Source organism: Leucoraja erinacea, chromosome 31 (assembly GCF_028641065.1).
Source record: "Leucoraja erinacea ecotype New England chromosome 31, Leri_hhj_1, whole genome shotgun sequence".
In the NCBI taxonomy this organism is placed as follows: domain Eukaryota; kingdom Metazoa; phylum Chordata; class Chondrichthyes; order Rajiformes; family Rajidae; genus Leucoraja; species Leucoraja erinaceus.
The window spans coordinates 27,280,605-27,300,443 of record NC_073407.1 but is presented as its reverse complement, the minus strand read 5'-3'; the positions used below and the strand labels follow the sequence as shown (position 1 = coordinate 27,300,443).

General features: G+C 48.7%; 2 protein-coding genes across 3 annotated transcripts; both read left to right on the top strand.

Moving 5' to 3' along the window:
• The first annotated feature begins 812 nt into the window (after positions 1-812).
• LOC129712158 (RING finger protein 225-like) lies at positions 813-8,711 on the top strand. The gene is made up of 2 exons (XM_055660392.1): positions 813-1,169; positions 6,893-8,711. The coding sequence occupies exon 2, from the start codon at positions 6,898-6,900 to the stop codon at positions 7,432-7,434; it is 537 nt and encodes a 178-aa protein (XP_055516367.1). The 5' UTR covers positions 813-1,169; positions 6,893-6,897; the 3' UTR covers positions 7,435-8,711.
• A 5,495-nt stretch (positions 8,712-14,206) lies between these two features.
• Positions 14,207-17,966, top strand: LOC129712157 (E3 ubiquitin-protein ligase RNF183-like). 2 transcript variants are annotated; one of them, XM_055660391.1, is made up of 2 exons: positions 14,207-14,796; positions 16,519-17,966. In XM_055660391.1, exon 1 carries the CDS (start codon positions 14,213-14,215, stop codon positions 14,777-14,779), a length of 567 nt encoding a protein of 188 aa, XP_055516366.1. In that variant the 5' UTR covers positions 14,207-14,212; the 3' UTR covers positions 14,780-14,796; positions 16,519-17,966. The 2 variants fall into 2 exon arrangements, with proteins under 2 accessions (XP_055516366.1, XP_055516365.1); XM_055660390.1 differs by having other exon boundaries at positions 16,469-17,966.
• The last annotated feature ends 1,873 nt before the right edge of the window (positions 17,967-19,839 follow it).

Here is a 19,839-nt window from a genome sequence, read left to right as displayed (position 1 = left end):
CCAAGTCAATGGATATTTTTAAGGCAGATAGACAAATTCTTGATTAGAACGGGTGTCAGGGGTTATGGGGAGAAGGCAGGAAAATGGGATTATGAGGCAGAGATCAGCCATGATAGAATGGCAGAGGGGATTCGATGGGCTGAATGGCCTAATTTTGCTCCTATAATTTGTGAACAGCATCAACTGTGTAGGAAGGAACTGCAGATGCCGGTTTACACTGAAGGTAGATGGTGTATGTATGTGTGTGTGTGTGTGTATATATGTATGTGTGTGTGTGTGTGTGTGTGTGTGTGTGTGTGTGTGTGTGTGTGTGTGTGTGTGTGTGTGTGTGTGTGTGTGTGTGTGTGTGTGTGTGTGTGTGTGTGTATGTGTGTGTGTGTGTGTGTGTGTGTGTGTGTGTGTGTGTGTATGTGTGTGTGTGTGTGTGTGTGTGTGTGTGTGTGTATATGTGTATGTATATGTGTGTGTGTGTGTATGTATAATGTATGTGTGTGTGTGTGTATATATATGTATGTGTGTGTGTGTGTGTGTGTGTGTGTGTGTGTGTGTGTGTGTGTGTGTGTGTGTGTGTGTGTGTGTGTATGTGTGTGTGTGTGTATGTGTGTGTGTGTATATGTGTGTGTGTGTATGTGTGTGTGTGTATATGTGTATGTATGTGTGTGTGTTTATGTGTGTTCAGCATAGTGTGGGGCGGGACCTCTGGTTCTAACCCAGTTACTGAGGGAGAGAGTTGCGTGTGTGAGTGACCAGAGTGGAGCCGGGGTGAAGCTGGTTTGGAACCAGGGTCCGGGCCACTACAGGGGGGGTAAAGTCTCTCTCCCTCCCTCCCTCCCTACAACATGGGCCAATGAAAGCCGCCTGCAAGTGGATTCCGCTTTCATTCAAGCGCTGCTCTCGTGTTTCAGCGGAACAGGGCGCCGGGGGAATGTGTTCCCACACAAAGCCCCATTGTGTGAATGTGTGTCGGGCCCCGCCTGATGGAGGCAGGGAGGCAGGGTTAGCATCCCGGGACTTCACAAGGAAGTGTACATGCACCATTTAAACAAAGTCACAAACCCTCGCCGCTCCACACACCACAGTCTCAGTCTAACCCAGCGCCACATCCACAAATCCTTGGGTCCAAACGCTGGGCGAGTGGATGACAAAGTGACCTCCACTCATCCAACAACGTGAGTATTAAGTGTTCCCGTTAAACTAAGACTTCCCTCTGAAGAATAATATTTACCAGTATTGAATGTATGTCCAGCCTCAAAGAATGTCAGATGGAGTTTAGTAAGGATCATGTATTGTATATATTTATTTCTTGCATAAAGTATATTTTGAAATATTTAAAATATATATATTTTACCCAGCCAATGTCTGATGCATCTTGCAGGTGACCAGCCTACAAAGGGGACGTTAGACCCATGTCCCAGTGCAGATTCAATGGATGTTTTTAAGGCAGAGATGGATAGATTCTTGATTAGTGCGGGTGTCAGGGGTTATGGGGAGAAGGCAGGAGAATGGGGTTAGGAGGGAGAGATAGATTAGCCATGATTAAATGGCGGAGTAGACTTGAAGGGCCGAATGGCCTAATTCTGCTCCTATCACTTATCAACATGAAATCACCACCCAACTCATAGGTAGGTTGAAGAAGGGTCTCAACCCAGAACGTCGCCCATTCCTTCTCTCCAGAGATGCTGCCTGTCCCGCTGAGTTACTCCAGCATTTTGTGTCTATCTTAGATAGGTTCTTAAGTTGTAGGAGCAGAATATATGGGCCATTCGGCCCATCAAGACCATTCAATCATAGCTGATCTATCTTTCCCTCTCAACCCCACAATATGAAGTGCTTTATCAGATTGTTTATATTGTGGTCGGCTCAAGCGAGGAGTGTACAACATTCCACGTTAATCTTGGATCGTCTGGGAATTATTTTTTACAACAATACAAATTTATTATCATTTGAGCCCCAGTGAGACTCAAACGAAATGTTGTTTCCACAGCCATACAAACAAAGACACTGTCTTACAGACATACACATAATTAAATTCACACAAACATCCAAAAAAATGATGGAATATGGGGAGAATAATATGGGGCTGTGTGAGGTGAGTGTGGGACAGTACGGAGGCAGTGGGCTGAACGGTCTGTTTGCGTGCTCGCTGATTCTATCCCTCACGGAAATGTCAGGCAGAGGAATAATCTTACAACAGGCTGTCGGTGATAGATGGAATTCTTTAGTCAGAGGGCGGTGAATCTGTGGAATTCATTGCCACAGACGGCTGTGGAGACAAGTCATTGGATATTTTTAAGGTGGAGATTGATAGATTCTTGATTAGTGCGGGTGTCAGGGGTTATGGGGAGAAGGCAGGAGAATGGGGTTAGGAGGGAGAGATAGATCAGCCATGATTGAACGGCAGAGTAGACTTGATGGGCCGAATGGCCCAATTTTGCTTCTATCACATGAAATCTGAAATCAATGCAAAAAATACAAGAACCACACAGCAGGTCCGAATGCATCTGTGGAAAGAGATGTGTTGGACACAACTGTAGATGCTGGTTTACACTGAAGATAGACACAAAATGCTGGAGTAACTCAGCAGATGATGCTGCCTGTCCCGCTGAGTTCCTCCAGATTTTGTGTCTATCATCTGTGGAAAGAGAGGCAGTGCTAACCTGAAATATGACATCAGCTTCACCTCTCCACAGACTAGCAACGCAGACACTGGGTAATACACAAAAGGACACAGAGTGCTGGAGTAACTCAGCGGGTGCAGCAGTATCTATGGAGCTAAGGAAATAGGTAACGTTTCGGGTCGAAACCCTTCTGGGTTTCGGCCCGAAACGTTGCCTATTTCCAGAAGGGTTTCGGCCCGAAACGTTGCCTATTTCCTTCGCTCCATAGATGCTGCTGCACCATAACTCAGCGGGTCAGGGAGCATCTGTGGAGAACATGGATAGGTGACGTTTTGGGTCGGAGTCTGAAGAAAGATCTTTTCTCCACAGATGCTGCCTGACCCACTGAGTTACTCCAGCACTTTGTGTCCTTTGGATCTTGAATGTTTGAATCGGGTCACCCTTCATTCCTTTGTAGTTTAAGTTAAACATAGAAACATAGAATATAGGTGCAGGAGTAGGCCATTCGGCCCTTCTAGCCTGCACCGCCATTCAATATGATCATGGCTGATCATCCAATTCAGTATCCTGTACCTGCCTTCTCTCCATGTCCCTTGATTCATTCATCCTAAGAGCTCCATCTAACTCTCTCTTGAAAACATCAGTTTAAGTTCAAAATTAGTTAAATTTGTTGCGTTGAGTTTTGTTTATTGTCACGTGCATGCTAACCAGTCATTGGAAAGACTATACATGATTACAAGATCAGTGTACAGATACAGGATAAAGGGAATAACATGAATGAAATTTAGTGTAGGAGAAAGTGCAGTAAAGTCCGATCAAAGATAGTGTGAGGGTCACCAATGAGGTAGATAGTAGATCAGCACTGCTCTAGTTGTGTAGATGATTCAGTTGCCTGATAACAGCTGGGATGACGCTGTCCCTGAATCTAGAGGTGTGCGTTTTCACCCTTACATAGAGGCCCAGGCACGCGGACACACCATGCCTTCATCCACAGGTAAATGCTGCAGGTAGCTGGGTCTGATGGGCCCAGGCACAATGTGCACAGTGATGCAGTGGACATTTGATAACCAAATGAAGGTGGAAACTATGGTCAGGCAAGTTACGTAGACGCAGGCAAATCAGCCCAACCTTTGCATAGAGAGCTGAATGTTAATGAGGTCTGGCTACCAACCAGAAATAACAGACCCCTCTCTGTATGCAGTCACGCACACAGGCCCTTAGAAACATAGACAATAGGTGCAGGAGTAGGCCATTCGGCCCTTCGAGCCTGCACCGCCATTCAATATGATCATGGCTGATCATCCAACTCGGTATCCTGTACCTGCCTTCTCTCCATACCCCCTGATCTCTTTAGCCACAAGGGCCACATCTAACTCCCTCTTAAATATAGCCAATGAACTGTGGCCTCAACTACATTTTGTGGCAGAGAATTCCACAGATTCACCACTCTCTGTGTGAAAAATGTTTTTCTCATCTCGGTCCTAAAAGATTTCCCCCTTATCCTTAAGCTGTGACCCCTTGTTCTGGACTTCCCCAACATCAGGAACAATCTTCCTGCATCTAGCCTGTCCAACCCCTTAAGAATTTTGTTCAAGAAGGAACTGCAGATGCTGGAAAATCGAAGGTACATAAAATAGCTGGAGAAACTCAGCGGGTGCAGCAGCATGTATGGAGCGAAGGAAATAGGCAACGTTTCGGGCCAAAACCCTTCTTCAGACCCTTCTTCAGATAATAATGAATTTTGTAAGTTTCTATAAGATCCCCCCTCAATCTTCTAAATTCTAGCGAGTACAAGCCGAGTCTATCCAGTCTTTCTTCATATGAAAGTCCTGCCATCCCAGGAATCAGTCTGGTGAACCTCCTCTGTACTCCCTCCGTAGCAAGAATGTATTTCCTCACTGTCTGTACTGACATGTACCCATCTGTATAATCCCTTTTGGGACTGGCAGCTGGGACTGTAGAATAGCCCCAAAGTGGGCTGTCCTGTACATTCTGTACTGACCAGGTGATTATCTAGGGGGATACGCGGTGGGCTTTGCTTACAAGGGGGGCTGGAGTTTACGGGCACAGAGGTGGTGATCTTATGGTGTAGACAATCCCAACATATCCACCAGGGTCACTCCTGGGTGACAGGGTTGTCCGATCAACAGTGGCTGGAGAGTCTGGGTCAGTATCATTAATAATGAATGTTTTATGTGTCATTTGTTACTGTATGTCGTGTTGTCACTTGCGGGCGGAGCACCAAGGCAAATTCCTTGTATGTGAATACTTGGCCAATAAACATATTCATTGGACTCCAGATTCAGGGACAGTTTCTTCCCAGCTGTCCTACCACAACACAACCAGAACCAGGGGCCACAGCTTAAGAATAAGGGGTCGGCCATTTAGGACTGAGATGAGGAAAAACCTTTTCATCCAGAGAGTAAACACAAAAATCTGGAGTAACTCAGCGGGATAGGCAGCATCTCTGGAGAGACACATTCACTCAGAGAGTTGTGAATCTGTGGAATTCTCTGCCACAGAAGGCAGTGGAGTCCAATTCGCTGGATAGTTTCAAGAGAATGTTGGATTTAGCTCTTAGGCTTAAAGGAATATGGGAAGAAAGCAGGAACGGGGTACTGATTTTGGATGATCGGCCATGATCATATTGAATGGTGGTGCTGGCTCGATGGGCCGAATGGCCTACACCTGCACCTATTTTTCTATGTTTCTAACTAGAGAGCAGTCTGGGTCAGCTCAGTTTAGTTTATTGTCACGTGTACCGAGGTACAATGAGTAGACTAGACTTGATGGGCCGAATGGCCTAGTTCTGCTCCTATGACTTACGGACCACAAAGGTCAATGGAATGGGAAGAGGCGAGTGCTTCAGGTACTCCACATAGTGGGAGTTAGGCAACAAGGCAGAACTGGAGGTGTACAGGCGATATCAGAGTGTACCAGCCCTGGGGGAAATGTCTAGAGTAAGGAGGAGTGAGAACATGGGTGGGATTGAATAGTCGAATGTAATATAGAGGCTGTGGTTAACAATGAATCATTGTGGAACAGTTCAGTAGCAGGACTAGCACTTTGTATCAGGTCAGTGTGTGGAAGGCGGCCAGGCCAATGTGTGGGGCAACGATGGAGAGTTTCACCTGCGAGCAGTCGGGGCAGGGTTGGGAAATGGTGATCTTGTTCTTGTGGAGCTGGCATGGAGAAGACACCAAGGTTACAGGCGCTCATAGGTTCATGAGCACAACTAGGCCATCAAGCGCGGCACGGTGGTGCAGCGGTAGAGTTACTACCTCACAACGCCAGAGACCCGGGTTCTATCCTGACTACGGGCGCTGTCTGTACGGAGTTTGCACGTTCTCCCCGTGACCTGCGTGGGTTTTCTCCGGGAGCTCTGGTTTCCTCCCACACTCCAAAGACGTGCGGGTTTGTATGTTAATTGGCTGGTGTAAAATTGTAAATTGTCCCTACTGTGTGTAGGATAGTGTTAGTGTGCAAGGAAGCGGACTCGATGGGCCGAGGGGAATGTTTTCGCGCTGTATCTCTAAACTAAACTAAACTAAGTCTACTCCACCATTCAATCACGGCTGATCTATCTCTCCCTCTCAACCCCATTTTCCTGCCATCTCCCCGTAACCCCTGACACCCGTACTAATCAAGAATTTGTCAATCTCAGCCTTAAAAATACCCATGGACTTGTCCTCCACCACCGTCTGTGGCAATGAATTCCACAGATTCACCACCCTCTGACTAAAGAAATTCCTCCTCATATCCTTCCTAAAGGAACGTTCTTTTATTCTGAAGCTGTGCCCTCTGGTCCTGGACTCTCCCACTAGTGGAAACATCCTCTCCTTATCCACTCTATCCAGGCCTTTCAATGTTCGGTCAGTTTCAAAGAGGTCCCCCCTCATTGTTCTAAACTCCAGCGAGTACAGGCTGAGGTGACACAGGATCTGTTTGAACCACACGGTGGGTGAGGAGGGGAGGGGATGAAATCTGGGGACAGCCTGATGTTTGAGGTCCAGGGGAGGTTGTTGAGGCTGAGACTATTGCAACGTTTAAGAAACATTTAGACAGGTACATGGATAGGACAGGTTTGGTGGGATGTGGGCCAAACATAGGCAGGTGGGACTAGTGTAGCTGGGACATGTTGGCCGGTGTGGGCAAGTTGGGCTGAAGGGCCTGTTTCCACACTGTATCACTCTGTGGCGATGCCTCTGAGTCTATGACTACTACTGATTCTATGAATGATTCCATGACTGTATTGTGAATCTCTCTTTACTCAGGCAGGATGAATGTATCGGAGGAGAAGGATTATGACCTGGAGTGTTCCATCTGCTTCAGTAACTACAACAATGTATTCCGTACTCCGAAGCAGCTTGCGTGCAACCACACCTTCTGTCTCGAGTGCCTGGCCCGTATGAACATGAAGGCGCAGGTGGCAGAAGCCATCCAGTGCCCTGTGTGCCGTTCCCTGACCCGGGTGCCCAAGGATGGGCTGCCCAAGCTGGGCAACAACTCTGGCATCTTGTCCTGCCTGCCTGAGGCCATGCAGAGAATCCAGAGTATCCGCTTCAACCGGGGCAAGGGCCGGCTCTTCGTGAAGAAAACCCAGTGGTCCCAGAAGAAGAGGGGGAAGAAGAAAATGTTTGCCAGCTCAGTGAGTCAAAGCCTGGACGTGGGCCGCCCATCAGACATGGACAATCACCAGGTGTCGGTGCAGAGGTGGTGGTGCTGTGTCCACAAGTCCTATGTCACCATTGTCATTGTCATTATAGTCACTCTAGCTATCCTCATCAGTTCCATCTGGGTCTTTGTAGTGCGTTAGTGACCCTCACCAGCAGTGACCAGTGTGGACAGTGACCAATGTGGACAGTGACCAGTGTGGACAGTGACCCTCACCAGCAGTGACCAGTGTGGACAGTGACCCTCACCAGCAGTGACCAGTGTGGACAGTGACCCTCACCAGCAGTGACCAATGTGGACAAGCTGGACAGAACCAGATGCTTCAAGGAACGCAACGTGTGTGCTGAAGGAATTTCACACTTGACATTCTTGTAAACTTACTTGTAAATGTAAACCTGTACTTATTCCATCAACTTTATTCTCTCTGTTTGATTTTAACCTCATTACACGGATCACATTGAAGCGATTGACCTGCTGGTCATCTGGTCATCTGGTCACCTCAATGACTCTTCCCAATGTGGGGGGAACTCTGCCTCCACATGGCTAGGGAAAGGGATACCTTCTCATGTGGTCCAATACGATGTAGCAATCTAGAAGGCAAAGAGTAATATATATATATATATTAGCACCAATACAAATGAGTGTTTAACGTACAGAAGCTTCCAACACAAGCTACAGTCCGCGCAGAATTGAATTTTATAAAAGGTAGTCGAGTTCAATAATACAGTGAAGTCTGAAGAAGGGTCTCGACCTGAAACGTCCCCCATCCCTTCTCTCCAGAGATGCTGCCTGTCCTGTCCCGCTGAGTTACTCCAGCATTTTGTGTCGACCTTGAATAATACAGAATATCACCAACAAGAAGTGGTTTCCACCCTAATGTCCTGCCCTGGGTCCAAGCACTCTCCCACCACTCCCGATCTCCCTGTCTGCTCACTTCTCTGCTTTAGTACGTTGCCTTTCAGTGACGTCTGAATGAACATTAACATTGCCCGTTCTGTTAGCATTTAACAACATCTTGCTCCCCCTGGTTTGTGCACAAAGTGGATACCATCACCTATTTCCACATCATAAGGATAATGCATAATACATGCGTGCATGTATGAAGAAGGGTCTCAACCCGAAACGTCCCCCATTCCTTCTCTCCAGACATGCTGCCTGTCCCGCTGCGGTACTCCAGCTTTTTGTGACTGTACATGCATTCATTATTGGGCAATACCAAAATATCTGGCATGTCTATCGTCTAAAATGGACTATGATCCAATTCAATCATAAATAAATGTGTTATTGATGACATGTTCTCATGTGCCATTGTGCCCAGCATCAGTTACTACCCAATATGAATTATTGTTGAACATAAATTATTGTTAAGAATGAACTGTTGTCCATGAATCATTGTCTAAGTAAATTATTATCCATTAAGGTTGTGTCTGATCTGAGTTCTTAACCAACACAGTGTTGCATCCAATGTCATTTGCTGGGTTGGACTCGGAGGAATGCCAGGAATTCCCAGTAAATCCTGAATAACTTGCCCAGAGTAGGTGAATCAAGGACCAGAGGAGGGAGTTCTTGCCGGGACTATCCCAACGTTTAAGAAACATTTAGACAGGTGCATGGATAGTCCAGGTTTGGAGGGATATGGACCAAACGCAGGCAGGTGGGACTAGTGTAGCTGGGACATGTTGGTCGGTGTGGGCATGTTGGGCCGAAGGGAAGGGCCTCTATAACATCCCGACTTGGTTTGTTTTCTCTGGAACGTCAGGGGTTGAGCGGAGACTTTAGTAGAAGTTTATTAAAATAATTCTTCTTATCGAGTCCACACACGAGATTCGAAGCTGTTCAGCCAGAGCTTGACTCACATCTCGGCATCTGCACAATGGTGTCTGTCTTGTTGCTTCTTGTATGTGGCGGTGGAAACAGGGCCGCGATCGATGTGAACGCTTCTTTCTTGACCCCATTACAAAATGATGAGAGGTATAGATAGGGTAGACAGTCAGAACCTTTCTCCCAGGATGGAAATGTCCAGCACTAGAGGGTGTAGCTACAAGGTGAGAGGGGGGGAAGTTTAACGCAGATGTAAGGGGCAAGTTTTTGTACACAGAGGGTGGTGGGTGCCTGGAACTCGCTGCCAGGGGTGGTGGTGGTGGAGGTAGATATACGATAGTTTGTGTTTAAGAGGCTTTTAGACAGGCACATGGATATGCAGAGAATAGAGAGACATGTACTGGCAAATGAGATCAGTTTAACTAGATATCATGTTCACAAGTTCATAAGAACCGATTTAGGCCATTCGGCCCATCAAGCCTACTCCACCATTCAATCATGGGTGATCTATCATTGATCCTGTCCCAGTGTGTATCTCCATCAGACACATGTGGCATGAAGAGGTCCATTGTGCCCAAGGACCAGTATAGTATCACACAGTGTGGAAACAGGCCCTTCGGCCCAACTTGCCCACACCGACCAACATGTCCCGTTTACACTAGTCCCACCTGCCTACCTTTGGCCCATATCCCTCTAAACCTGTCCTATCCATGTACCTGTCTACCTTCAAGTAACCCCTGCATTCCCTCTCTCTCTATCCCTCCCCAACCCAAGTCACATCCACATTGCGTTTTCACCCAACAAACGGCTAACAATGGCCTGTCCTTTATCACCGTTACATTTTTGTTTCTCTTTCATTCATAGAAACATAGAATTAATTAGGTGCAGGAGTAGAGGCCATTCGGCCCTTCGAGCCTGCACCGCCATTCAATATGATCATGGCTGATCATCCAACTCAGTATCCCGTACCTGCCTTCTCTCCATACCCCCTGATCCCTTTAGCCACAAGGGCCACATCTAACTCCCTCTTAAATATAGCCAATGAACTGTGGCCTCAACTACCCTCTGTGGCAGAGAATTCCACAGATTCACCACTCTCTGTGTGAAAAATGTTTTCCTCATCTCGGTCCTAAAAGATTTCCCCCTTATCCTTAAACTGTGACCCCTTGTTCCAAACACCCACCACCCTCATGTGTGGGAAGATGCTGCCTCTCAGATTCGTATCGAATCTTTCCCCCTCCCCCCACCCCCAACCCCAACCCCCCCAACCCTAAACCCCCCCCCTCACCACCCCCCCCCCCCCCCCCCCCCCAACCCTAAACCCCCCCCTCACCCTAATCCTCTGTCCTCTGGTCCTCTGGGCAATTACTGCAACATTCACCCAGTGTACACTGGCGCCCTCAACTGGTCAGGGCTGCTCAGTCTGTGGAAGGGTTTCGGCCCGAAACGTTGCCTATTTCCTTCGCTCCATAGATGTTGCCTCACCCGCTGAGTTTCCCCAACATTTTTGTCTACCTTCGATTTTCCAACAGATTTTAAACAACCGCTCATTTTTTAGTTTAGTTTAGAGATACAGCGTAGAAACAGGCCCTTTGGCCCATCGTCCTTGCTGACCTGCGACCCCCACACACTAGTTCTAACCTACACACCAGGGATGATTTACAATTTTTATTTACCGAAGCCAAGTTAACCCAAACGTGTACATCTTTGGAGTCCGGTTGGAAACCAGAGGTCCTGGAGAAAACCCACGTGGTCACAGGATGACCCTACAGTACAAACTCTACAGACAGCACCTGTAGTCAGGATGGAACCCGGGTCTCTGGCGCTGTGAGGCAGCAACTCTACCGCTGCACCACCGTGCTCCCATCTATCAGGCAGTTTCTCCAGGAATCCCTCACTTTAAACCCAGTGAATCTGTGGAACTCATTGCTACAGACGGCTGTGGAGGCCACGTCAGTGGATAGTTTTAGGACAGAGATTGACAAATTCTTGATTAGAACGGGGGTCAAGGCAGGAACATGGGATTAGGAGGCAGAGGTTGGCCATGATTGAATGGCGGAGTAAACTAGATGGGCCGAATGACCTAATTCTACCCCAATAACTTGTGAACTCTGACCCCTCACAGCCCGGGCAAGATTGTTCACATCCAACACTCTCCTTGCCCTAAGTCTATGTCAACGCATTGTGCAGAGCTAGTTTTATGTGACAAAGAACATAGAAGAGGCCCTTTGGCCCACAAAGTCTGTGCAGAACATGATGCCAAGTTACACTGATCTCATCAGCCTGTCCACGATCCATGTCACCTCCATGTGCCTGTCTAAAAGCCTCTTCAACACACGATGGTATCTGCCTCCACCACCACCCCTGGCAGTGTGTTCCAGGCACCCACTACCTCTGTTCATCGTCACTCTCACCCTATAGCTACGCCCTCTAGTGTTGGACATCTCCACCCAGGGAAAAAGGTTCTGACTATCTACCCTATCTACGCCTCTCGTCATTTTATAAACTTCTATCAAGTCTCCCCTCAACCTCTGACGTTCAAAAGAAAACATTCCAAGTCTGTCCCACTTCTCCCTGCAGCTGAAACCCTCTAATCTAGGCAGCGTTCTGGTAAACTGCTCTAAAGTCTCCACATGCTTCCTGTAGGGTCGACCAGGACTGCACGCGATACTCCACGTGTATTTGCTCTGTATTCACAAGGCCGGCAGCAAAGGCTTTCTGGAAATTTAGTGAAAGCTATTGCATATTGAATTTGAATCTGAATCTGCATATTGATGTTACTACTTTGTGTCAGGCTGACATCGTGGTTTAATGTAAATGTTGATCATCTTCAGACAATAGAGGGCGTGCAGCAGAAATACGCTCCAGATATTATTGGAATGATTCAGGGGTAGAGAGGGGTAGGAAGGAACTGCAGACAGACAATAGACAATAGACAATAGACAATAGGTGCAGGAGTAGGCCATTCAGCCCTTCGAGCCAGCACCGCCATTCAATGTGATCATGGCTGATCATCCACAATCAGTACCCCATTCCTGCCTTCTCCCCATATCCCCTGACTCCGCTATCATTAAGAGCCCTATCTAGCTCTCCCTTGAAAACATCCAGAGAACCTGCCTCCACCGCCCTTCTGCGGCAGAGAATTCCACAGACTCGCAACTCTCTGTGAGAAAAAGTGTTTCCTCGTCTCCGTTCTAAATGGCTTACTCCTTATTCTTAAACTGTGGCCCCTGGTTCTGAACTCCCCCAACATGTTTCCTGCCTCTAGTGTGTCCAAGCCCTTAACAATCTTATATGTTTCAATGAGATCCCCTCTCATCCTTCTAAACTCAAGCACAGCCGCTCCATTCTCTCAGCATATGACAGTCCCGCCATCCCGGGAATTAACCTTGTAAACCTACGCTGCACTCCCTCTATGGCAAGAATGTCCTTCCTCAAATTAGGGGACCAAAACTGCACACAATACTCCAGGTGTGGTCTCACTAGGGCCCTGTACAACTGCAGAAGGACATCTTTGCTCCTATATTCGATTCCTCTTGTTATATAGGCAAACATGCCATTCGTTTTCTTCACTGCCTGCTGTACCTGCATGCTTACTTTCATAGACTGATGTACAAGGACCCCCAGATCCCGTTGTACTTCCCCTTTTCCCAACTTGACGCCATTTAGATAGTAATCTGCCTTCCTGTTTTTGCTACCAAAGTGGATAACCTCACATTTATCTGCATTAAACTTAATCTGCCATGCATCTGCCCACTCCCCCAACCTGTCCAAGTCACCCTGCATTCTCATAGCATCCTCCTCACAGTTCACATTGCCACACAGCTTTGTGTCACCTGCACATTTGCTAATGTTACTTTGAATCCCTTCATCCAAATCATTGATGTATATTGTAAATAGCTGCGGTCCCAGCACCGAGCCTTGCGGTACCCCACTAGACATCATCTGTAATCCCACCTAAACCTGTCTCATAAGTAGAGTGCTGACATGGATAGAGAAGTGGTTGGCAGGCAGGAGTAGTGCTGCAGAGTAGGCATTAACGGGTCGCTTTCAGACTGGCAGGCACAGGCAGTGACTCCAGCATTTCTGTGCATCTCGCGTGTCCCTGGCGTGTGATTGATGGGGTGGATGTTGTGATGAACCTGTCCACAGGGGAGGCGGCAGCTTGTGATGAGAATCTCGCCTCCCAGCACCAAACCCGCACAACCTGTTGCTCCAGAGTCAGGGAGGGAGTCAGCGCTGGCGGGAGAGGACGGAGGGGAGACGCCGGGAAGTTTCCGACACAGAGTCCGGGCTTCACTGCCGTTACAGCAACGGACCCACAGCAAAATTACACTGGACATCCTGGTGAAGGTGAACCTGGCCGGTTAACACGAAGAAGCTGCGGGTCGGGGCGAGGAGACGCTGGAGGCCGGGGACAGGGAGACGCATCGAGACGTAGAGTTGGTGAACTTGTCACACTAGCGGGTCCCGGGTCCCACACAGGAGCAGGTGTGAAGCCAGAACAGCCCAGCCCAGCCCAGCCCAGCCCCGCTGTGTGTGTGTGTGAGAGAGAGGGGAGGAGGAGAGGGAGGAGAGGGGAGAGGAGAGAGGGGGTGAGTGAGGGGGAGAGAGGGAGGGAGAGGGGTAGGGGTGTATGCGAGAGGTGTGTGGGGGGTGTGTGGGGGGTGTGTGTGTGGGGGGGGTGTGTGTGTGAGAGGGGGGGGGAGAGAGGGGGGAGAGGGGTAGAGAGAGGAAGAGGGGTAGAGAGAGGGTGAGTGGGGGTAGGGGTGTATGCGAGAGGTGTGTGGGGGTGTGTGTGAGGGTGTGTGTGTGGGTGTGTGTGAGGGTGTGTGTGTGTGTGGGTGTGTGTGAGGGTGTGTGTGTGAGGGTGTGGGTGTGAGGGTGTGTGTGTCAGGGTGTGTGTGCGGGTGTGTGTGTGTGTGTGTGGTGTGTGCGGGTGTGTGTGGGTGGGTGTGTGTGTGGGGGCGTGTGTGTCGGGGTGTGGGTGTGGGGGTGTGTGTGTGGGGGTGTGTGTGAGGGGGTGTGTGGGGGGGGGTGTGTGGGGGTGTGTGAGGGTGTGTGAGGGTGTGTGTCAGGGTGTGTGTGGGGGCGTGACCATGCTGGAGGTGAATGGGTCTGAGTGTGAGTGTGCCGTGTGCTGGAATCCATATGACAACGCGTTCCGGACGCCCAAGATCCTGGATTGTAAACACACCTTCTGCCTGGAGTGCCTGGCCCGCATGAGTTTGGCTTCAGTGCCGGACATGGAGCCGGCCATGTCGTGCCCTCTGTGCCGCCACCTCACGCCGCTCGGCCCCGGGCAACTGGTCACCGGACTCCGCACTAACGGGGACATTCTGGCCCGCATGAGGCTGCAGCCGCTCCACGTGTATCTGGATCACGGCCGCCTGTTCTACAAGGGGCCCGGCAAGGCCAGTTTCCTGCTGCGCAGACCCACCGTCTACACCTTGAGCTTGGAGATGGAGCGGGAGAACGGTCTCCCTGTCCGCACTCAGGCCGCTCCGGCCATGGACGAGAGACTCCCACACAACACCATGTGGAGATGTTGCCAGAGTCCACCCTGCCGGACTGTCACCTACATCCTCATCGTTATATTCGGCATCACCATCATCCTCGTCATCTCACTCTTCTGGACCAAGAAAATACTCTGGGATCTGGGCTGAGGAGACACCTGGCCAAGGTGAAGGGGGACAGGTGTCGTGGGAACCTGAGGGGTAACTGTTTCATCAAGGGGTGGGTGGTGGGTGTATGGAACAAGCTGCCAGAGACAATAGACAATAGGTGCAGGACTAGGCCATTCGGCCCTTCGTGCCAGCACCGCCATTCAATGTGATCATGGCTGATCATCCCCAATCAGTGCCCCGTTCCTGCCTTCCCTCCATATCCCCTGACTCCGCTATCTTTAAGAGCCCTATCTAGCTCTCTCTTGAAAGCATCCAGAGAACCGGCCTCCACCGCCCTCTGAGGCAGAGAATTCCACAGAGGAGGTCGTTGAGGCTGGGACTATCCCAACGTAAATAATTAGACAGGCACATAGATAGGACAGGTTTGGAGGGATGTGGGCCAAGCGCAGGCAGGTGTGACTAGTGTAGATGGGACTAGTGTAGATGGGACTAGTGTAGATGGGGCAGGTGGGAGTAGTGTAGGTGGGACTAGTGTAGATGGGGCAGGTGGGACTCGTGTAGATGGGGCAGGTGGGACTAGTGCAGGTGGGACTAGTGTAGATGGGGCAGGTGGGACTCGTGTAGATGGGGCAGGTGGGACTCGTGTAGATGGGGCATTGAATTGAATTGAATATTTTGTTATCACATGTGACAAGTCAGAATGAATGTTTTTGTTTGTCTGCCATGCCAAGGCTGCAGCATGTTGACCAGGGTGGGCAAGGTGGGCTGAAGGGCCCGTTTCCACGTTGCGTGTTACCTGGGAGATGAATAGACCGATCCAGTTGAACACCTCACAGAAATACAAATCTAATAATCTTGTTTACGAAGGAACTGCAGATGCTGGAAAATCGAAGGTAGACAAAAATGCTGGAGAAACTCAGCGGGTGCAGCAGCTTCTATGGAGCAAAGGAAATAGGCAACGTTTCGGGCTGAAACCCTTCTTCAGACTTTCTCCCTCCTTCCCCTCCCCTTTCTTTTTCCTCTCCCCCACATCAGTCTGAAGAAGGGTCTCGACCCGAAACGTCCCGGTCACAGAAGGTAGTCGAGGCCAGTTGATTGGCTATATTTAAGAGGGAGTTAGATGTGACCCTTGTGGCTAAAGGGATCAGGGGGTATGGAGAGAAGGCAGGTACGGGATACTGAGTTGGATGATCAGCCATGATCATATTGAATGGCGGTGCAGGCTCGAAGGGCCGAATGGCCTACTCCTGCACCTGTTGTCTATGTTTCTTTGTTTCTATGTTTTAATTTGTATTTGGGGAAACAATTTGTTCGGAACAACGAGAAAATGCACCTCATAAAGTGATCGGTTTTAGGAGCAGAATGAGGCCATTCGGCCCATCAATTCCACTCCGCCATTCAATCATGGCTGATCTATCTCTCGCTCCCAACCCCATTCTCCTCCCCACACCCGTACAAATCAAGAATCTGTCAATCTCTGCCTTGAAGATATCCCTTGACTTGGCCTCCACAGCCTTCTCACGTCCCAAAGTTTTAGTAGAATTAGGCCATTCGGCCCATCGAGTCTACTCCCCCACTCAATCAATGAATTCCACAGATTCACCACCCTCTGATATCTTGCCTTCCTTAGTAAATTAAACCGAAACTACTGGAAAATCTCTGCAGGTTTAAACCCACACAGGGTCTCAAACCCGAAATGTTGACAGTTCCTCATTCCTCTCTCCACAGACACTGCCTGGCCCGTTGAATGCTTCCAGCATTTTCTGTTTTTATTTCAGATTTCCAGCCAGTTTTGTTTTTGTCCTTCTTTCAATTGTGCCTTGTGGTTTATAAACTGACCCACTCGCTTAAGAAGGCAAGACTTGGGAAGTTCGGCATGTCCCCAACAGATCTCACCAACTTCTACAGATGTGCCGGGGAGAAAGCATTTCATCGGGATGCATCACAGAAGGGTTTGGGAACAGCTCCAGGCAAGACCCGCAAGAAATCGCAGAGAGTTGTGGACGCAGCCCAGACCATCACGCAAACCAACCTCCCTTCCATTGACTCCGTCTACTCCTCACGCTGCCTCGGCAAGGCCAGCAGCATCATCAAGGACCAGTCTCACCCCGGCCACTCCCTCTTCTCCCCATCAGTCAAGAGGTACAGAAGTGGGAAAACGCACACCTCCAGATTCAGTGACAGTTCCTTCCCGGCTGTTATCAGGCAACAGAACCATCCTATCACCAGCTAGAGAGCAGTCCTGACTTCCCATCTACCTCATTGGAGACCCTTGGACTATCTTTAGTTGAACATTATTGGACTTCAATGTTATATCTTCCACTGAACATTATACCCTGTATCCTTTATCTCTCCACTGTGGAGGGTTTGATGGTAATCACGTATGGTCTTTTCGTTAGCACGCAACAAAAACATTTCACTGTACCTCGGTACACGTGACAATAAACTAGACTAACTAAAACTAGACTAAACTTTGAAGAAGGGTCTCGACCCGAAACATCGCCCGTTAATTTTTTCCAGAGATGATGCCTGTCCCGCTGAATTACTCCAGCATTTTGTGTCTAAACTGTGTTGAGTTTAGTTTGTTTTGGAAACACAACCTTGACTCTAGACTGACATCTGTTCCCCTATCATCAGCTTCTCTTAACATGGGGTTGCCCTCAACCCACGGGGTCACAGAGAGAACGTGCAAACTCCGTAAAGACAGCACTCGTAGTCAGGATCCTCCAACTCCTACTGCATGTGGGTCTCATGTACCACATCATGTAGAGAGACAGAGGTCACAATCTTAGCCAATGCTGCGATTACATTTTTAAATTAAGCTCGAAACTCCAGAGGCTGCAGAAGTCAAACTGCTGGAGGAAGGTCAGGCTGTGGCCCCGACTCAAAGTACAGACACTGCCTGACCCCCTGAGTTCTTCTACCAGTCTAGTGCTTTAAGATGAGCTCACCCTGCATGGGCGTTACATGGCGAATGGGTTAGTTTTACTGAGAAGTGCCAGCAATGGAATTTAGATGAATAACTTTGTCCTTTTGTCATTTTGTAAAGGGTGTGACATTTAAGAAAGCTGCCAAATATTTGAGATGGGAGATCAGCAGCTGAGCCGCCAGCCTGGGGCATGTGGGCTGTGGCACAACTGGTTATTCCTCATTCATTCCTTGCTTTGTTGGAATGTTCTTCCCTTGGCTGTGTGGAGTTTGCACAGTTTCCTTTTGACGGGGGTGGGGGGGGGGGGCTCTCCTTTGTCACTCCGCTCCCCCCCCCCCCACCCCCCCCCCCCCATCTCCTGAAGACGTGCAAGGGCAACTGAAGGGCAATTGATGGGTAATTGTGGGGAGGAGACAAGATGATCTTTAATGGGATCATTAACGATGCAACAATGATCCTTCATTGTCACATGTACCTATATATTTTCCCCATTCAGATCAGTAACAATCCCACTATACATAGGCACACTCATAATTAGGTACTATAGACAATAGGTACAGGAGTAGGCCATTCGGCCCTTCGAGCCAACACCGCCATTCAATATGATCATGGCTGATCATCCCCTATCAGTACCCCGTTCCTGCCTTCTCCCCATATCCCCTGACTCCGCTATTTTTAAGAGCCCTATCCAGCTCTCTCTTGAAAGCATATAGTGTAGGAGTGTATGGTCAGCACGGAATTGGAGGGCTGAAGGGCCTGTTCAATGCTCGATGGCAAAATCATGCCAACAATCTTTCCTTCCCTGGTGGATTTTATGATTTTTATCAATTTCTGGTTGCCATAGCAATGTTGTAATTGGTCAGTGGTGGTTGGGTTGGAGGGGAAATACCTTTGTTCATCTCCATCACACGATCTGTCTAGACGCAGCACGGTGCCGCTGCAGTAGAGTTACTGTCTACCAGCGACACAGACCCAGCTTCGACCCTGGCCATGGGTGCTGTCTGTATGGAGTTTCCATGTTCTCCCTGTCACCGTGTGGGTTTTCTCCGGGTTCCTCCATCATCACTAGGACATACAGGTTTGTAGGTGAATTAGCTTCTGTAAACAGTCCCTAGTGTGTAGGATAGTGCTAGTGCACTGGTGATTGTTGGTCAGCATGGGCTCAGTGGCGTGAAGGGCCTGTTTCCACACTATATCTCTAAACTAAACAAAATGGAAAAGACCAGCAATAACTGGATTAAACTTCATTGTAATGCAGAATATCTTTAATATTCATCACCATAAAATAGGAACCAATTTGTGTTTGTTGTTGGGCGTCAGTGGCATTAGGACCTTAATTAAACACTGACCTGTCAGCATTGTCCAATCTCAAGAAGTAGAACTGTAAACATGAGCAAGTTCCTCAAACAGTAAAGTGGTATGGATGAGATCATCTGCTTTGCTACTGCTGACTGTAGTATAAACATTCCCTGAAGTACTCTCAACATTACATTAGACAATCCCACCAGTGTCCCCCTCACAATTAATGATTGGCTTCCTTGACTGAAATCTAACAGAGGTGCATAAAATCATGAGAGGAATAGATCGGGTAGATGCACAGAGTCTCTTGCCCAGAGTAGGGGAATCGAGGATCAGAGGACATAGGTTTAAGTTTAAGGTGAAGGGGAAAAGTTTTAATAGGAATCTGTGGGGTAACTTTTACAAGAGGTACAGAAGTGTGAAAACACACACCTCCAGATTCAGGGACAGTTTCTTCCCAGATGTAATTAGGCAACTAAACCATCCTCTAACCAGCTGGAGAGCTGCAGAGGCTGGTAGGTGTGTGGAACGAGCTGCCAGAGGAGGTAGTTGAGGCTCGGACAATCACAACATTTAAAATACCTTTGTACATGGATAGGACAGGTGTGGAGGGATATGGGCCTATCACAAGCAGGTGGGACTAGTGTAGCTAGTATGGGCTGAAGGGCCTCTTTCCACGCTCTGTGACATTGACTCTATGAGACAGAAACCAAATGTAGAAAATAGGTACAGGATCGGGCAAATTCACGCACCCGGGACTAATCCATTAGTTCCCCTGAAACTGCTCCTTCCACCATCACCCTCTGTATCCTGGAGTGACTAGAGATTATGACCATCCTCTCCAGATCTACTCTCTAGGGTTCTGTTAAAA